Source organism: Lacerta agilis, chromosome 7 (assembly GCF_009819535.1).
Source record: "Lacerta agilis isolate rLacAgi1 chromosome 7, rLacAgi1.pri, whole genome shotgun sequence".
Classification (NCBI taxonomy): Eukaryota; Metazoa; Chordata; class Lepidosauria; order Squamata; family Lacertidae; genus Lacerta; species Lacerta agilis.
The window spans coordinates 64,623,762-64,642,059 of NC_046318.1; the positions used below are offsets into that span (position 1 = coordinate 64,623,762).

Consider the following 18,298-nt stretch of genomic DNA (forward strand, 5'->3'; position numbering starts at 1 on the left):
TAAAACAGTACAGAAAATATACATGCACACAGTTGGATTATACACATTTATGAGGAGCGTCTAATCATGCTTAAAATACACTTAAAGCTTATTACAGAAGCATAAAAAGAGAATCTGTAGTGAAACAATACAGATAACTACACCAAATTAACTGTTGAGAAGTTACTTTGTACCCCAGTATTGGAGCCTTCTCAATTTGTTGTATATTATCAAAAAACGATCCAGTGATTTTTCCATGAAAGAATTAAATGCAAGCTTAATTTTCTCTTCAAACTCAATGGAGTCTTTAAAAGCAATTAACTGTGGCTGGATCATTTTCAGATCAGGTACAGCACACCAAGAAGATTCCAAAACTGGCATGCATGTGCAGTGCTTACCATTTTTGCTACCTTTAACTGAAGAATCCTTCAAGAAAACATTTAGATTAGATGCATATACATTGCCGGGGGGCGTGGGGAACCACTCTCTTCAGACTTCTGCTAGAGAAAACAACAACACAGAGAATGCACTTATCCCTGAATATACCAGTACTCACCAAGTATTTGCTTCCATTTCTGAGTTTAAAAATGCTTATTTTATGTTCACTCATCTGGATTTACATGGATTGTAGCTTACCAAACAGAGAAATGAACCATTATTCTCCCTCTTGCAATTGAGTGTGTAAGAGCACGCACCCCGTTCTGTTTAGTAGAAAACTGTTGCCAAATTGCCTTTAAAATAGCTGCACTACTTACCAAATAGTTACACAATTTTTGTAAGAGTGTATTAATGACATCTCATATAAATTAGTAAAAGGACTTCAAAACTATAGTACTGAGACAGATTTCAGGTAATCCCATATATTAAAATGTTAAAACACTTGAGTGTCTCTCTGTTGTGTTAGTTATCATGTTAGCAGAGAAGGCATCGCATTAGCTTTTAAGTGCTATCTGAAAAACACTATAAACCTTTTCACATTCCTGCCTTCTAATGGAACAATGAGATAAATATTATTTTCTAGCTCCTAACAAGAATGTAACAGACTAACATATCACACATAAATATGCTTTGAATTATACAGCAAATGAATGCCATATTAGAAATTATTTGTGTGCTTTTGAGAGAAAAAATGGCTTCTCCAATAGGGAAAAAACCCCACTCAACATGTTTAAAGTCAGAAAATGTTTTCATCCACAACCAACAAGTTAATGTCATTAATATTAATATTTGTGCACTCTAAATTAATTAGGTGGATTGCCTTGAACCAATAAACAGAAAGACTGACATTTCAAATAATGTAGAATGTAAGGAAATGATGTTATGAAGTGAGCCCACTTTACAAAAAAGCACCCTTAGATGAAAGAAGTGCCCTTGCAGTACTGTATTATGCTATGCATATTTCTGGTGGAAAGTTAACACTATAAGCAACCACAAGGATAGATGTGGTCCAATAAAATAGTGATGACTTGCTCCCATATCCATCTTCCTATTCAATTTGTCATGCTGTTCACGGGCATTTAATACCCTTTGTATGTTATCAGTAGGGAGTGCTAGTAATGATGTTTTACCCAAAGCCAAGACTCATTAGAGGTAGCTTAAGGCAGCCTTCGGTAACCTGTCATGCATCCACACCATACATTTAAAGCACACTTACACCACCATCACAATCACTGGCTCCCCCAAAGAATCCTGGGAACTATAATTTGTCTCCCAAAGAGCTACAATTTCCAGCACCTTTAACCCAGTACCCAGGGTTCTATGGGGGAAGCCATGTGCCTTCAGTGCATGGTGTGAATGGTACCCTGGTGCCCTCAAGCTGCTTTGGACATCAATGCCCACCAGCCTCAGCCAGCACTGATGTGGAGGGCGCCAGGTTGGTGAAAGCTGATTTAGGATTACCTTTAGTCGAAATGAATGCATCCTTGCTCAAAAGGATTTCTTTATAAAGGAACATACGTATATATGTCAAGGACAACAATACATGAAGCCGCTGCCACCTGCACCAAAGAAAACAGACTGAGAAGATAAAAAGAATGGAAAGGGCACCCTTTGTCTGCGTCGTCTCTAATGCAGGAGTTCGGGCTGGTTTTCTACAAAGGGAAGAACTCCACTAACATAGTATGCAATCCCCAGAGAGAGCAAGGCAATGACCACCAACAAGAGCAGCACCCTCCAGACGCCAAGGTCCTCCACAAATTCTTGCCAGGTGGTTCGGAAGCTGGAGAGGACTCCCTCACCTTGCTGCAGGTTGGGGTTGAGAAGTGAGTGGCTTTCCATTGCACTATAAAAGGAGCACAGGTGAATTAAGGTTAATGCATCAAGCGAAAACTCCAAACCGCAGAACATTAATATTGACTTAACTGTGCAAGCAACATGCCAAGGGCTTACTGAGCTAGGGTTGGGTTTTGGATGTGGAAAGCCCAGATTAATATGACCAGGCTGCCTCACACTTTGGTTGGCTGCGTTTGCCAAAACTACAAGAGTGTTACAGTGGTATTTCCTACCAAAAAACCCACACTAAGTGAATTCTGTTTATGGTTTAACCAAAAGTGCATAACCATTTTTACTAAACATATGCTATTACACAATACACTGCACAAGGAGCCTTCGTCACTGACACAGACCTGCTGCATGTTAAAAGGAAACATGTTTGATATTCCCTTCACAGATGCGGCCCTGTACCAAATGTGGTAAACAATGGTTGTGTAAAGAGACTCTCAGCAATTAAACTGAGGGATGTCATTGCAAGAGAAAGAAGTGAATGTAACAGGACCAATGAGGAGGGATGAAAAAAAACTGGGGGTAGGAATAAGGTACAAGTGGAGAGTGAAATTGGGAGTAGATATTTCAAGAGTTGGGCAATGAAGCATGTGATGGTGTGGGAAGGAAAACATATAAAAGAAAAAGCTTTCTCCACTTAGATGCTCTAGGTCTACACATTCTGCCTAAAATGGGGAGGCTGAGTCACAATGCCTGCACAGCAAATGCCTGTACTTAGCTTGAGGAAAGCTGAGTTATGGAACTCCTTGTTACAAGGAAAATGCTGTGGCAAAGAAATTTCCAAAGATAGATTAGATAGCAGTAAAATCATTATGAATAATCGCCAGCTGAGTATGACAAACTCTGCCTCCATGTGCCGCCATTTTGTGACTAGTGGGCCCCAGTAATCTATGGCCATCTCAAGTGGGCGGGGGGGGGGGGCAGAGTCTGAGAGGGTATTGCAACCTCATCACATTCAGTGACCTGATTTCTGATTGGCTGGGATCACCACTAAAGATGGTTCCAAGGAACAGCAGGGGAGGAGGAATAGTGGTTGCAATCAGCCATAAAAGATACACAAAAAAGGTATTAATTGCACCTCCTGAATTTTAAAGAAAGTTGAATGAGAATATTTGGCTATCCACTGGCCAGAAGGTGGGAGTACATATACCGCTTGCCAAGTAACTGGGTAGAGTGTGGGTTTTTCTTTATGCTTCTGAAAGGAAAAAGGTTAGAAACTTAAATGCACACACACGCTTCTAAAAATTTGGTAAAGGGTCATGGAGTGAGGGGACTAGGCCTGCACCTGCCACTATGCAGTCTACACAACTGCTCCATAGCAGAACACATGCGCAGGATCTCAGAAAGAGGAGAAACAGACAGAAAGCACCTGATATTTGTAATACAATTCCCTACTTTTGTTTTTAAACGTTTACTTCCCTGTAAAGAACCTTGGTGTGTTTGCTACTGCAGAATCCAGCCATTTCACCCTTGTTATCAACTCCTCTCACACAGAACAGGAATGTTTACTAATTAAAACTCAACCTGTTAATCTATAACCACTATAGAGGTTAAATAAAGGTATGATGTATTTTAAGTGGAAAGATCACATGGCTACTGAAAACAAACTAGGCCTCTTTCTTTGAAAACAGAAAAAGGCTCACCGAGAAACCACCTGTGTTATTTTCCATTACCACCAAATTAAACTCTCAGCACTAAAATGGTAGGAAGTGCTGGAATACCAGCTATTTTGGAAGAACTTGGGAAGTGACGTGAATCCCAGATGTTGTTTCTGCTGCTAAGAAAAGCAGGCTGCATTTTTGTTAGATGTTGCTACCAACACAGTGGTTGGCCGTTAGTTACGGGTCTCGCTAAGGCTAAGAACACAAGGAGAACACACCCTCAGAGTTAAAATGCTTTCAATCATACTTCACACTAGAGTAAAAGGGTGAGAGTAGTTGGGAATCCAAGCTTCAACTGCTAACAGAATGAGAGAAAGAGAAACAATTAATTTGGTAAAATAAGAAACAGGAAGGAGATAGAATGCAAGGCAAAGAATCAAACCCTAATTGCAGTCTTCTGTTTATATTTTTCTATTAAACCACAAAGGGTACAAATGTAAATGCATCTTTGAGCCCTAAGTATACCTATTGTTGCCATGAGAAGTCCTGTATAAAAAGATGGTACTTAAAAGACTGTAGAGCAATTCTAGGGACACTGGGCAGCACATTGTTTAGATATTTGCAGCTCAATAAGGCATTTTTCTTTGCCAAGTCATTTCATGGGAAAAAATAGGGGATAAGGAAGCAATGGATTAAGTTTAAATGCACTAGATGCACAATGCTGATTTGCAAATGAAAGCTCGATTAGAATTGAAGGTACTTCTTAAATGGAAGAAGTGGGCTGCATCTCCTATAGAACGGGCAAAGAAAACCACCGTTTTGATTTACTTGATGCGTAAGAGGATCTTGGAAAAACCCATAAAATGTTTAAGGAATAAAGATCTTGCTCCTCTTTCCCAATGTGTTGATAAGGATTGGGGGAGGGGCATTAAAAAGTCTAGCCCAGTTTCTACTTGACAATAATTTTCAGGATGAAAACCTGAACATATCAATGTTGCAGCTGCTTCACTATAAATATGAAGCACATACATTTCCAAGATAGATAGTATTTTCAACTTGCCCCCCAGCAGCTGAGAAGGGGCCTATCTGCACAAAACAGCAGGGATGGTGGAAGTGAGAGCTCCCTTGCTTACCCCAGAAAGACTATGGAAAGTGTGTAGCACCAGTCAGACAAATGTAACCTGCAGCAGGTGCCTGGGATTTACACAAGCGTATCTCCCTTTCCAATAACACAGTGTTCATTGAGAGAACACAATGGACACACTGAAAGCAGGTCTGTCATATAGAACACGAAACTACCCTCAGAGACTTTCTACTGCTGAAGCCACTCAATACAGCCTAGTTTGGGCTGGGCTGGGCCGCTTCAAAATGCAGGCAGGTCCTTGCATGACTGAATGCTCCTCCGTACAAAAATCACTCTCTGCCCGTGGTTTTCCAACATGTCACGGAGAAAGTTAAGCTAGAACCCTTTTCCCCAACACCTAGTTTTCTATGTCTAGGGTTTCCGTTTTTTGGTATGGAGGAGAAGTCAGATCACATGAGCCTCCTCTGGCGATCTGAGATGGTACAGGCTCATTGAGAACTAACCATATGTGATTTTGGCTGGCTACCAAAGTTCATGAGTCACATAAGACACAGGCAGTCCAGCTTTCGAAGAACCTGAAAGATCAACTTGGAAACTAAAGCCCAAACATAGAGTAAAGGTTCTATGGAAACGCTTAGAATAAGCCCTGACCTTTTTGAATACGCAGAACAAGCTCCAAACATGAGAACTCATTCAGCTATGTTGAACCAGTAAACAATACTGATTTGTGTTTGTTTTTTTTGCAATACCTTTCACTCTCAGCAGTCTGCATTGTTTCCAGCTTCGAGTGAGTTCCTCTGTTGAATCCTTTCACTTCTTGCTCCTCCAAAGATTCTAGCAACCGGATCACATCTTTATTTACACCTCTTCGTTTTGCCAGAACAAGAGGTGTAGCACCTTGGTGATTGCTATATTAAGCATAGAGAGAAAGAGCTCACAGAACTGTTTCTACTTGAAACATGGATAGATGCAATAAAACTGTTGCCACATTTGCAAAGCTAAGTATGGTTTCAAATTAGATGAGGGACCGCGTGTTGAGATTCCTGCATTGCAAGAGGTTCGACTAGATGACCCCCGGGATCTCTTCCAATGCTACAATTCTATGACTTCTATATCACAACAATTTTTAGGGACATTCCTTGCATTATGAGGGAGATATGTAATATTTCAGAACCATTTACCATGAGATTCCATCAACACAAAGGTGCAGCATGGCAGTCATCTGGATGATGCAGCATCAACACTATCTCTCCAATTTAGACAGGTGAAACAGGTGGAAAGCAATTTCCCAATGTTATAACTGCCACATGAAAGCAATTTTTGGAGGTGTAAGCATGCAAAGCATATCAAGTGGCCTTCAAGTAGCACATTATTGCAGTGTTTTTATTACTACTTGAGGTTTTTTTTCCCTAAACAAGCACCAATGTAGACAAGATAAATAGCTCCTTCATTTTTATTATTTATTAAAAACTCTTTTGAATTTAATACTTACAATGGATGGAGAAATGGGGAAATGAAAGCAACTTTTCCTAAACAAATTGTTAAGAGAATGTTTGGGATTGCAAGATCCAGGTTTATTATTTTATTTTAAGTCTGCACAATTGCATTTGATCACATTTTTGCTCTGCCCATATCTTTCCTCTTGTATTTTTGTTGTCTTAATTTTGCTCACCAAGGATTTGTTTTATTTATGTACCACATATGTCAGTACCATAGCTGGCACCAATTCTTTTTCAGAGCTTCCTGTTGCATTATCAGAGGATCTATCCCAAAGTTAATTATGATGATTTTTGTTGAATTCATGCAAAGTACAGGTGAACTTACTAAGACTGCGCTGTCTCTAGATCTCTTAGCCAAATACAAGTCAATAAGATAAAATGTCAAAATACAGCTCCAAAAGATAAAAACAACAGTTTTCCGACAATAAGGAAATGTGAGCAGATAGTTCAAACAAGAAACCATTCTGGGACAATTGTTAAATGTGTTTATTTATTCAGTAAATTAAGTGCTTCTGTCCGGGCACTGGCATTGACAGATGCTGGGAGCCTGGCAGAGCAAATATGCAGTATTTCAGAGAAAAGTCTGAATCACAAGCTCTGGGAGCAGGTAAGGTGAATGCTGGAAAACAATGTTATCCACAGCAATGAAAAAGAACTGGGGGACACTTTTTTCTTTACACTGAAACCAGCAAGTCGTGAAATGAGGCCAGTTATTTTGAGATGACTCCATTCTTCATCTCCACATTAAGGATCTGTATCAGAACACCAACACCACCTATGACCATAGACATTATTCCTTTGTCAGGTGCGCAAGTGCTCATCTGACAGTATCGCATGGAAGGCACTGGAAATAATCTCTGCCTGATACCGCTTCCATGGTGCCACCACAACATGCAGTACAGTTAGTCCTTTTACCTTCCATGGAGGGGGCTTATGACAGTGGAAGCAACCATCAATAAGAGGCAGTGGTACTGAGGAAACCATCCTCATAATCAGCATTCGAAATTCCCCAGATGCCAGGTGTGTTTTGTTACTGGCGCTGGTCCAATTGTGACTATGTGGAGATCTCTGGGCGCCAGGTTAGCAAATGACATCTCCATCAAGCCAGTAGACTCATGCGCAGCAAAAGATGCACGATTTATGTTTCTGCACTGCCATGCAAATCATGGACCCCTTGTTGGGAGTCTTAGTCCTCCATCATCACATCAGATAAAGTAAGAGTACACATATATTTGATTGAGCTGCAGCCTTTCCACAGGCCAGCAAAATGAAAAATGAATATGATCTGTCAGCGGAATTGCGAGACTGGGAGGGGGAGGTGGGGGAGTCAGAAAATTGGAAAATTATAAAAGTTAATGAATATATGATTTCAAGGTTTAAGATAAGAAATTCAGAGGATATACCTAGGGGTTCCTGGAAGCACTAGTAATAGTAGAAAAAAAGGATGGGGTAAAATAAATATGATAGTTAAGAAAATAGGCAAGAACGGGTTATAAAATGAATAATTGATTAAATGGATAATAAGAGGTAGGAAAATTAAATATGAAGATGAACCTGCTTAAAATAGGAGTTAAAATGGAAACCAGGAAGGGAAGACTGGAGGAAGTCCCATTAAGATGTTAAGAAAATTAGATAAAAATTGTATATTTTATTGTTGTGTTTAACTGTTTATGTTATGTTTTGCTTTTGTTGTTGTGTGTTTGTTTTGTTATATTAGATAAAATGAATAAAAATTATTATTAAAAAAATAAAAAAGAAACCCACAAACCAGAGTTTATAAACCTCTGTCTTAGTCCATAGTTAATACCCATTTCCATTTCCACCATGTGTGTTTCTCCTTCTTGCATACTGGGACAAGTGAATTGTTGTAAAAGTCAACAGTTAAGCAATGTAGTTGAAATCATAGAATCATAGAATTGTAGTGTTGGAAGGGAACCAGAGGGTCATCTAGTCCAGTGTTTTTCAACCACTGTTCCGTGGCACACTAGTGTGCCGCGAGATGTTGCCTGGTGTGCCATGGGAAAAATTGAAAAATTACTTTATATATAGTCAATATAGGCACAGAGTTAATTTTTTTAACATTTTCTAATGGTGGTGTGCCTCGTGATTTTTTTCATGAAACAAGTGTGCCTTTGCCCAAAAAAGGTTGAAAAACACTGATCTAGTCTAACCCCTTTGCGAATAGACATTCCGTTGTGTCGACTGTAACCTAGGTTTAGGGTGCCATTTGATGCCTAGCTAATATATCTAACACCACTATATATCTGTGTTATATATCTAACACAGAGTTTCTAACATTGCTCATAATGTGGGAGAATCACAGTTCCTCATGTTACACAGTCATTGGGGAGGAAAAGCAAATCCATTATAAGCTATAATAATGGACCTGAAGACCTTTCCAGTTTCTCCTATGTCAACTCTGAAACAGCTTTTGTTTTTTGTGCAGCTCATTAGCCCAGAACTATGCTGAATTTCTACTCCGGCAAGGCTGCAGAATAAACTGACATATCTCAAATCCCTCACATGTTCCCTTGCATGGCCCAATCTGCCTATTACAGTAGATTATCAAGCAACAAGTTTGTTTTTAAAAAAAATGCAAGATGCAGGGTTTCAGCATACTTACCAAATATCTATTTTGAGCCCGTTGGACACAAGGAATTGAATGGTATCCACATGCCCACACAGGTGAAGGGCTGTGTTACCTTGATAATCAGTGGCCAGCAGATCAGCACCAAATTTATGCAACAACTGACAGATGTCTACGTTTCCTCTAGCCGCTGCTAGGTGGAGGCCTGTTCGGCCACGGCTGTCGCGAATGTTTGGGTCAAAGCCACTCTCCAAGAGCCTCTTGGAATAGTTAAAATCTCCATCAATGCAAGCCTGCAGCAGAGGCACATTTGTCTGTGAAGAATCGTTTACAAACACATAGGACATGTCTGTTTCTGGGAAATGCAGAAAGCCTGTAGTTGAAAATGAAATGAAATGAAACCAACGGTGAGACCATGCTGGTGAAAACAATGCTAACACTTCAAGCAAGCAATTATTTTCCTGAATGAGAAAAACTGTCACATGGAAGTCAGATCCAAACTATTGTACTGTATACATATAGTGCAGGATTCACCTAACATGTCACCTCAGCAGAAGCTCTGAACAAGGATTTCTACTTATGCAACAGGGTCCATCCCCACTCCCCTCAAAATTGGCTCTTGGGGGGAATTGAGGAAAAAACCCTGGCAAGCTGCAGTGCTTATGCAGACAGAACATTCACAATAGCACAACAATGAATTTCACCCATAGTCCTTCAGATTTCACTCTGAATGGAGAACACTTTTATTCCTTTTCGCCCCTACAAGGATTAGTAACTCTCTCACTTCTGAGGGTTGGTTCAGGTCACTATGATGAATGTCAGACAGTTGGTAAATCCTTACTAAGAAGAGATCTCCTTGACCTCTGCAGCTTAATTTCAGAATATAAAGGGTGATCAGGAGGGAAGGAAAGATCCCCTGCAAAGAGGCTTGCCCAGCTCCCATTTTATGCCCCTTCTGGCAACTTTTTATTTTCCCAGGCATTCTAATTTTAAAATTTGTTGCTGCTTTTCAATCTGCCATATTAAATAGCTTGGGTATTGCTGGTTTTACGTATTTCAGTTTTTGTGGTAAGTTTTATTCTGTTTTTGCTTCATGTTTTAATATTTTACCGTTCATTTCCCAGAGATCATTGATGACTGGGTGATATACAAATATTGCTAATGATTATAAATTTGAAAACCCCAGTTTCCTCCAACTGAAGAAGGGTACATGGATATACATTATGCAGTCTCCAGATAAGAGACAGTGATGCAGATGAGACATTCTTATACGTGCTATAAATAAAACCTCTCTTAATGCGATTTCATTTCTCATTTATCCGTTCCTTATTTACATTTGAACTTCAGCACAAAAGCAGCAGTGGTGTGTTTCTGCTTAAAATACCATCCTCCCTGAATACATCAGCCCCTTCAGACTTACTTTAAATGTTACCTTCTCTACCATACATTTCATTTACACAAAGATTTCATTCAACTCATGTGCATCAAATGCCCAATGTAGAGACAGAGAAACAAAAGCAAACCATTAAAGATGTATGCTATGCAACCTCCATTCCCTTTCAAAGAGAGTTCTACAATTGTACAGTCTGTTGTTGTAACCTACCCTGGAACCTTATAACAAAGGACAGGTACGGAATCTCATAAATAAATAAAAATCTGTTGTAATTCATGGAAGTTATGTAACAATAGTGCTTGGTGGACCACATCCGTGGCCACCAAGTATCCTGAACTGGGTATCAGTAAAGGAAAAGCAGTAAAACACAACCCAAAGTGGAACAATACAAGTTGAGGCTGTGGAAATGTGAGAGGCAATTACACAACCAGAATAAGAATCATGTGAACAACTGAATCTGTTTAATGTGTTAATTCCACTGCTACTGTGTTGTTCTACTATCTAATTATTTTTCTTGAGGGTTAAAAATTGGGATATGGAAAGGAAAATATGGATTTTGGATACTCAGGACTCAGCATTTTCCAAAAAGATTCCCAGTATATTTTACACAATAATTCTGAATAAATATTTGGATCATTCTGATTGTACACAAAGACTCTGATCCTTAGCACTCTTGTAGAAATCAAGTTCCTTTGAAATTAACTGGGCTTATTTCTTCTAAGCAAATATAGCGAAGAGCTGGTGTTTGTTTTTTAATATTCTATAAACTGGGTCTTCCCACACTTTGCTCTTTTATGCTTACTTTTCAAGTTTACAGAAGCAACAATCTCCCCCCCCCCTTTTAAAGCTGTTTCACAACCATTGGAATTTTAGCAGTTATTCCACATAGCTATGATGCCCCAATCTAGTCTTATGACTAGACTTCAACAACTGTAGTGTGGCACTGCCCTCTGGCGACCATGTTGAGTGACAACAAGTTTCCTCCCAACTTTGAAGCTGCAGTGGGAGTGGGACCTGGTAGCTTTGTGGCAATTCTATTTCCAGCTCCGAGACTGGGAGAAAAGCTGGCATGCTCCCCATGCCCCAGGTCAAGCCAGCAAGCCCACCACCCTTTCCTGCTATAGAGACTTATTGGCTGCTGCCCAGTGGCAGCGTTCTGAGCATTAGCACTCAGTGTGCTCCTGCCTCTCTATCTCATAGGAGAGAGGGGCAGGTGAGGGGGACAGGCGTCTACAGCTGTTGCCCAGCAGAGGATCTCTGAGTCTTGCCACCAAGCAGCGGCTGAAGCCCTCACACACCTGCCTCTATATCCTAAATGAGAAAGAGGTGTGTGTGTGTGGGGGGGTCCATTCAGAGAAACACAGTCAAGCGGCAGCCAAAGCCTACATTCTCCCTGCTTCTTGTTTCTAAGAAAACAGGCTCTGAGCAAGGCCAGTCAAAAATTGCAGACTCCTGCCTATGACCCTTAACTGCAACCTGAAAAATGGAGGCTACTTCCAACTTTTTAACCACACACATTCAGCTTCCTGCTTTTCTATCAGGACCAACCAGCTGTAAAGGAGGCAGTCAGGGTTCCCTATTCAATATGGCAGATTGAATTCTGGTTGGCACAGCTTATCAGGCAGGGAGTTAAGAAACACTGCACCTTCTGAAATTCCTTCTTATACAAAGCTGTTAAAAAACCCCTTGGGGGTTCTGACCCACTGACTGAAGATCAATGTCCTGTAAGAGTTGAAAGTTAAATTCTCTATACAATAAAACTAGCTTGGCAATGGAAAGCCTGAATTTAATACAGAGTGATGGTAGTTGAAATTGTTCCAACTGGCTGTGTTTCCAGCATCATGTTGCTTTGCATTTTATACCTTGAAAAATTCCAAAAAGCGTTTATCCAAACCCTTCTAGATAGTTATGGTTTACTACAAATACAGAAAACAAACCCTGAAATGAAAGATGTGAAAAGTACGGTTCTAAAGGATGCTATTACTGCCTAATTTGTGATAAACTTCTTTGAGGGATTTCCCCCAAATCAAGCGGTGTATAAATTTTATGAAATAAATAAATGTCAAATGAACATAATTATTCTGTAAGTGCTATTCATCTACAGAAATGGTTTGTGGTCTATTCAGCCTCCTTTGAAAACTAAACAGTTTTCACTAAAGGGGCTAGACAGAATTCGTAAGAGATCACCAGTGCCTTCTAGAGTAGCAGCTGCTTCCATTATATCTGGAAGAACAAAAACTAAGCACATAAAGCTGCTTTCATTTCCAGTCTGTGATGCTGGGCTCATCCATGCTGTCATTTAATGTGGATGGTAAGCTTCCTGTACTTTCACAGATTCTCCATTGTCCAGATGACATTCTCCTCCAAATTATTGCCTTCCCACACTTTCCACTTCCTCAATCCAAATTTTCTCATACCAGGGATGCTCTGAAAAGTAGAAGGTATGAGAACATCTGGAGGGGGGAGGAAGTCTGGGAAGGGAGTGTTTTAGAGGAGAATGTCATGTGGCAACAGAGAATTAATGGAGGTACAGAAAGCTTACTATCCACTGTAAAATACAGTATGACTGAGCCCACTGTTAAGAACTCTAATGAGCTACACAACTGGGGGTGCTCATTCAAAGCCAGTCAGGCTTTCTGGCCTAATTCCCAGCCAAAATCTGAAGAAGCCCAACTCTGGCTTCATCACATCTTTGCAAAACAACTGTCCTAATTTCTAGATGCTTACAGGCTCACCCTGCTGAAGATGAATTTTCCTCTTTCAGAGGTCAGTCACAAATTTGCTGCAAACTAGAATTACAGACTGAGATGCTGAAGTGATTAAGTAGTAAAGATCATATCTTAAATACTCACTTATTAAGAAAATATCAAGTCCTGTCTTCAGTAGGTAAGTGTGGTCTACTCACAAGGTTGTTAACATTCGTTCTAATCACATATTTTGTGGTCCAGTACAAACCTGTAATAGAACAGAAGAGTCTTACCAAGTAGAGCTCAGTATTCCCCAGTAAGTTTTAAACTGAGGACAATACACCTAGAAATGTAATGTTATTTTACATTTCTCCAAGCACAGAATTTCTAGCAAAATCTACTAATCAGAGATGCCATTTCAGCTGCATATTATGCTAATCTAAACAACATATTAGCAGAAATATGTGGGTGTTCTGAGAGAGGAAATCGATACCATTGCACTCCTCCCAAATTCCTGCACTGCTACAAGTGAAGACCTGGTTTGGTTTAGCATGTTGTCTGAACCTAGGCTTGTCTCTAGACACTCTCTGCAAAGCGCTGAAGTCCCTCACTAGACAAATGAGAGTGGAAAAAGGTTTAACAATGGTAGGGAGTCTGAAATCCATTGCTTTCCAAGTAAGGTACTAACGTGTGTGTGTGTGTGTGTGTGTAGGATGACACACCAAACTGCCTCTATATAGATCTCATGTTGAATATACAATGTTTACTCATGTAATTATTCTGTTTCTAAAAACTGAGTTTAGTAATCTGCACATACTCTAAAAAACAATGACAAACCTAGACAGCATCTTAAAAAGCAAAGACATCACCTTGCCGACAAAGGTCCGTATAGTTAAAGCTATGGTTTTCCCAGTAGTAATGTACGGAAGTGAGAGCTGGACCATAAAGAAGGCTGATCGCCGAAGAATTGATGCTTTTGAATTATGGTGCTGGAGGAGACTCTTGAGAGTCCCATGGACTGCAAAAAGATCAAACCTATCCATTCTTAAAGAAATCAGCCCTGAGTGCTCACTAGAAGGACAGATCCTGAAGTTGAGGCTCCAGTACTTTGGCCACCTCATGAGAAGAGAAGACTCCCTAGAAAAGACCCTGATGTTGGGAAAGATGGAGGGCACAAGGAGAAGGGGACGACAGAGGATGAGATGGTTGGACAGTGTTCTCGAAGCTACTAACATGAGTTTGGCCAAACTGCGAGAGGCAGTGAAGGATAGGCGTGCCTGGCATGCTCTGGTTCATGGGGTCACGAAGAGTCGGACACGACTGAACGACTGAACAACAACAACAACAACATACTCTAAGCTCAGACTGAGTGCTTACTTTAATGAGGACCTAAAGCTGCTTATGTCTATATTTTATTTTAGTGATATCTGTATTATATCCTCCTCATTCAGGTGGCAGTGTACACTCCACCCTGCACAAAATTTGTTCCATAGATAATTTGATAAGGGAAGAAATTCCAATATAAAATTGAATCTTATTCTGACTGTGGATGTGCGGAAGCACAATGTGTGGTTTTTGTTTTTTTTTTGTTTTTTTTTAGTAATGTTAAATTCTTGAGATTAATCTTTTGGATAATATTCTCGATTAATGAGATTAGAGAATTTTCATTTAAAATAGGAGAATATTCATTTTAATGCAATCTAAGGTGATGGCACCAGTAATTGTCATGTTAAGGTTTGGTATAAGGAAACTCAGTAGTTAAATCATATTTTATTCTTCCATTAAAACATGTACATGTTATAGGACAAGTCAAAAAATACAATTAGCATGTTAAGGTTAGATACAAGTACATTCAATAATAGGTTAACTTGTGCTTCTGATAGCTCTAACACTTAATAACTGTTTCGGTGACTAAAACACAGCTTGATAAACAAAACTACATGCATACATATAAAAAAGAAGTCATTAACATTAAATTTATTATCATTATATGATAATATATTTCAATATGTCAATCTCTTGTAAATGGCACCTTGTACCATTGAATGGCACTGCAAAAACCAGTTACTGGCACTAAATAAAAATATAGAAACGCCAACTGTTTAAATCAAGGCCACCTCACATGCTGTTACACATAATTGTATAGGCTCAGGTAAGGGGTCAGCAAACCTTTTCAGCAGGGGGCCGGTCCACTGTCCCTCAGACCTTGTATGGGGGCAGACAATATTTTTTGGGGGGGAAATGAACGAATTCCTATGCTCCACAAATAACCCAGAGATGCATTTTAAATAAAAGCACACATTCTACTCATGTAAAAACACGCTGATTCCCAGACCATTCATGGGCCGGATTGAGAAGGCGTTTGGGCTAGATCTGGCCCCCGGAACTTAGTTTGCCTACCCATGGCCTAGATACTTAAGTGTATAAAGCATTAAAGCTACTTTGGGGGGGGGGAGGGAATCACACTGTATGGCCAAGGACTGCTAAGAATAAGATCACACCAAAATAGAAAAAAGGCTATTACATATAGTTGAAATACATACGAATTCAAATATTCATCAAATTAAATGAATAGCATTTTTAAAACTAAAAAAAAAAAGTTTACTGTAACTCACATTTCAGAACTGCCAATGGTGAATGACACAATGCCCAGTAATGTAACTGGATCAAAAAATTCATTATTCATTACTTACACTGGCAATATCACAGCTTGACTTATTATTTACTAGATTTTTTTAAATGTGGGTTGTAAAACTGCTTCTTACATTAGAATTTACAGTTTGTGGAGAATATCCTCCGAAGAATTTTCTAGCAGAGAATTTTCTCGAGAGAATTTTCTCGAGAAAATTCTCATTCTCAAGAATACTCTCCAGAGTATATTCTCACCTCACATCACTAGGTTTTTTAGACGTGACATTTGGCTGAGTGCCATCTATTGCCACAAACCCCTACTTTCATTTTGTTTACATCATCCCAAAGGAAAGGATGCAGCCTGCCCTTTCCCCACCAGTTAGTTGTTGCTGAAAGCACATTTACATTTCTTTTTTTAAACAACCATCTTTTGTGCAGACCTGCTCTTGCACAAAATTATATTAAATGTTAATATATAATTTGCCTTTTCAAAGGCGACAGTAAAGGGGATGAAAGAAAGAGAAAGTGACTCTGAATTCTTACCAACTTGAATAAAATATGGGGGGAGGGCTGCCCTGCGTAATCGATCACATGACACACCATTTGAATTGCAATGCACATGAACTTTGTGGGGAGGGGGGTCAGCCCCCTCAAATATTTTACTGCAGTGGGTGTGGGTGGGTGAAGGACCTCACCTCGGCCCCATGAGTTGGCACCTAGGCCTCCATAGCAAGGAGGTCAGACTAGAAGACCCTCGTGGTCCCTTCCAACTTGACCATTCTGTGATAAGCAAAACAAACTCAAACCTCTTTTTCTGAGATACAGGTAGGTAGCCGTGTTGGTCTGCTGTAGTTGAAACAAAATAATTAAAAAAAAATTCCTTCCAGTAGCACCTTAGAGACCAACTAAATTTGTTTTTGGTATGAGCTTTCGTGTGCATGCACACTTCTTTTTTTGACAGCTGCAAGGTGAATTTATCCCCGCTTCTCCCGTGCCGGATTTACGTAGAAGCTAAACAAGCTATAGCTTAGGGCCCCACATTCTTGCCCCCCCCCAAAAAAAAATTAAAAGAAAAAACAAAACCTGGATGTACATTTCCAAAATACAAGATTAAAAACAAATAAAATGAAACCTACATACAGCAACAGTGTTTTGTGTTGTGTAGGCTCCTATGATGTAAATAATAAGTCCCGCCTGCTAGCCTTTTGTTATGTGCAAATGGCTTTAGATACCCATTAGGTCCATAAATGACCACATAGCATACACTCAACACAAAAAACAGCGATAATTTGTTGTTGACAAAGGACAGCTGGACATATAAAGGGCCCCATTACCTTCAGTAGCTTAGGGCCCCATCAAACCTAAATCCGGCCCTGGCGGGGGACGACGACGACAGCTTCACCTGTTTAATCCCCGCGCGTGGCAGCACACTCTAAAAAGGGGCGGGCCCAGGATTGGGCCACGCCCCTAACCCGCCACCTGTAGTGATGACACGGGACCCCCCATACCTCCTTCCGCAGAGGCGGCTCCGCTCCCCCCCCCCCCCCAAGCTGGAGCCCCTCAGGCGAACCCGCATCTATTAAATCTCTGGCAATTCTTATTCTTCCCCGCCTTCCCCTCACGGCCACCAGTGCTCAAGGGCCTGAGGCAACAAAGCACCGCTTTCTTCCTCGCCACCAGCTGCGGCCCACCGAGAAGGCGGGCGCCGCCTCGCCCCAGCTCTTTCGCCCCTACCTCGCTCTCGAAGGCCGTCGTCAGCTGCTGCTGCTGCCTCCTCCCAACCGCCAGAAACCAGGCCCCGGTTGCAACAAAGAGGTAGAGACGCCCTCGCGAAAGGGAGCCCGACCTTGCCTCGTTCTTCCGGTTCCCGGTTGCAGTTCATGGAACTCGCCTCTCGGAGGGGAGAGAAGCGCTTTGGTATCAAATGCTGGCGCTCGAAGGGTTAGAACGGAACAAGGCGCCTTTCTCCTGCTTTGAAGAAGAGAAACAGAATTGCAGTGTTGGAAAGGACCTCGAGGGTCATCTAGTCCGACCCCCTTGCGAGGCAGGAATCTCAACTAAAGCACCCGTACCGGATGGCCATCCAGTCTCTGCTTAAAAACCTCCACCGCCTTCCATTGTCAAACAGCTCTTACAGTCAAAGTTCTTCCTGATGTTTAGTCGGAATCTCCGGAACATGAGAAAACAAGCTTGCTCCCATTTTTCCTGTGACGGTTCTTTCCATATAGGGAGATGGCTATCATATCTCCTCTCCGTCTCTTTTTTTTCTAGGCTAAATCTCCCCAGCTCCCTCAGCCATTCCTCAAAAGGCTTGCTTTCCAAACCCCTGATCATCTTGGTCACTCTTTTCAGCTTGTCAAAATTCTTCTTAAATTGTGGTGCCCAGAACTGGACACAGTATTCCCGGTGGGATTTGACCAAGGCAGAATAGGTTGCTCACTTCCACCACGTTATTTTGCCAATTAGATGAGAGCCCCCAATGGCTTCTGGAGTTTATTTTATGTATGGAGTTAAACACACACACACATTTCTGGGGTGTTTTTTAAGGGAAGTGTAG

At 40.7% G+C, this 18,298-nt stretch overlaps 1 protein-coding gene across 2 annotated transcripts; it reads right to left on the reverse strand.

The window, feature by feature from the left end:
- Positions 1 to 1,241: 1,241 nt before the first annotated feature.
- ANKRD46 (ankyrin repeat domain 46) lies at positions 1,242 to 17,527 on the reverse strand. Of its 2 annotated transcripts, XM_033155672.1 has the most exons (5): positions 17,476 to 17,527; positions 13,276 to 13,378; positions 9,067 to 9,403; positions 5,694 to 5,852; positions 1,243 to 2,260 (listed from the first exon to the last, which is right to left on the reverse strand). In XM_033155672.1, exons 3-5 carry the CDS (start codon positions 9,375 to 9,377, stop codon positions 2,044 to 2,046), a joined length of 687 nt encoding a protein of 228 aa, XP_033011563.1. In that variant the 5' UTR covers positions 9,378 to 9,403; positions 13,276 to 13,378; positions 17,476 to 17,527; the 3' UTR covers positions 1,243 to 2,043. The 2 variants fall into 2 exon arrangements, with proteins under 2 accessions (XP_033011562.1, XP_033011563.1); XM_033155671.1 differs by lacking the exons at positions 13,276 to 13,378; positions 17,476 to 17,527 and adding an exon at positions 12,711 to 12,810 and having other exon boundaries at positions 1,242 to 2,260.
- Between the last annotated feature and the right edge of the window lie 771 nt (positions 17,528 to 18,298).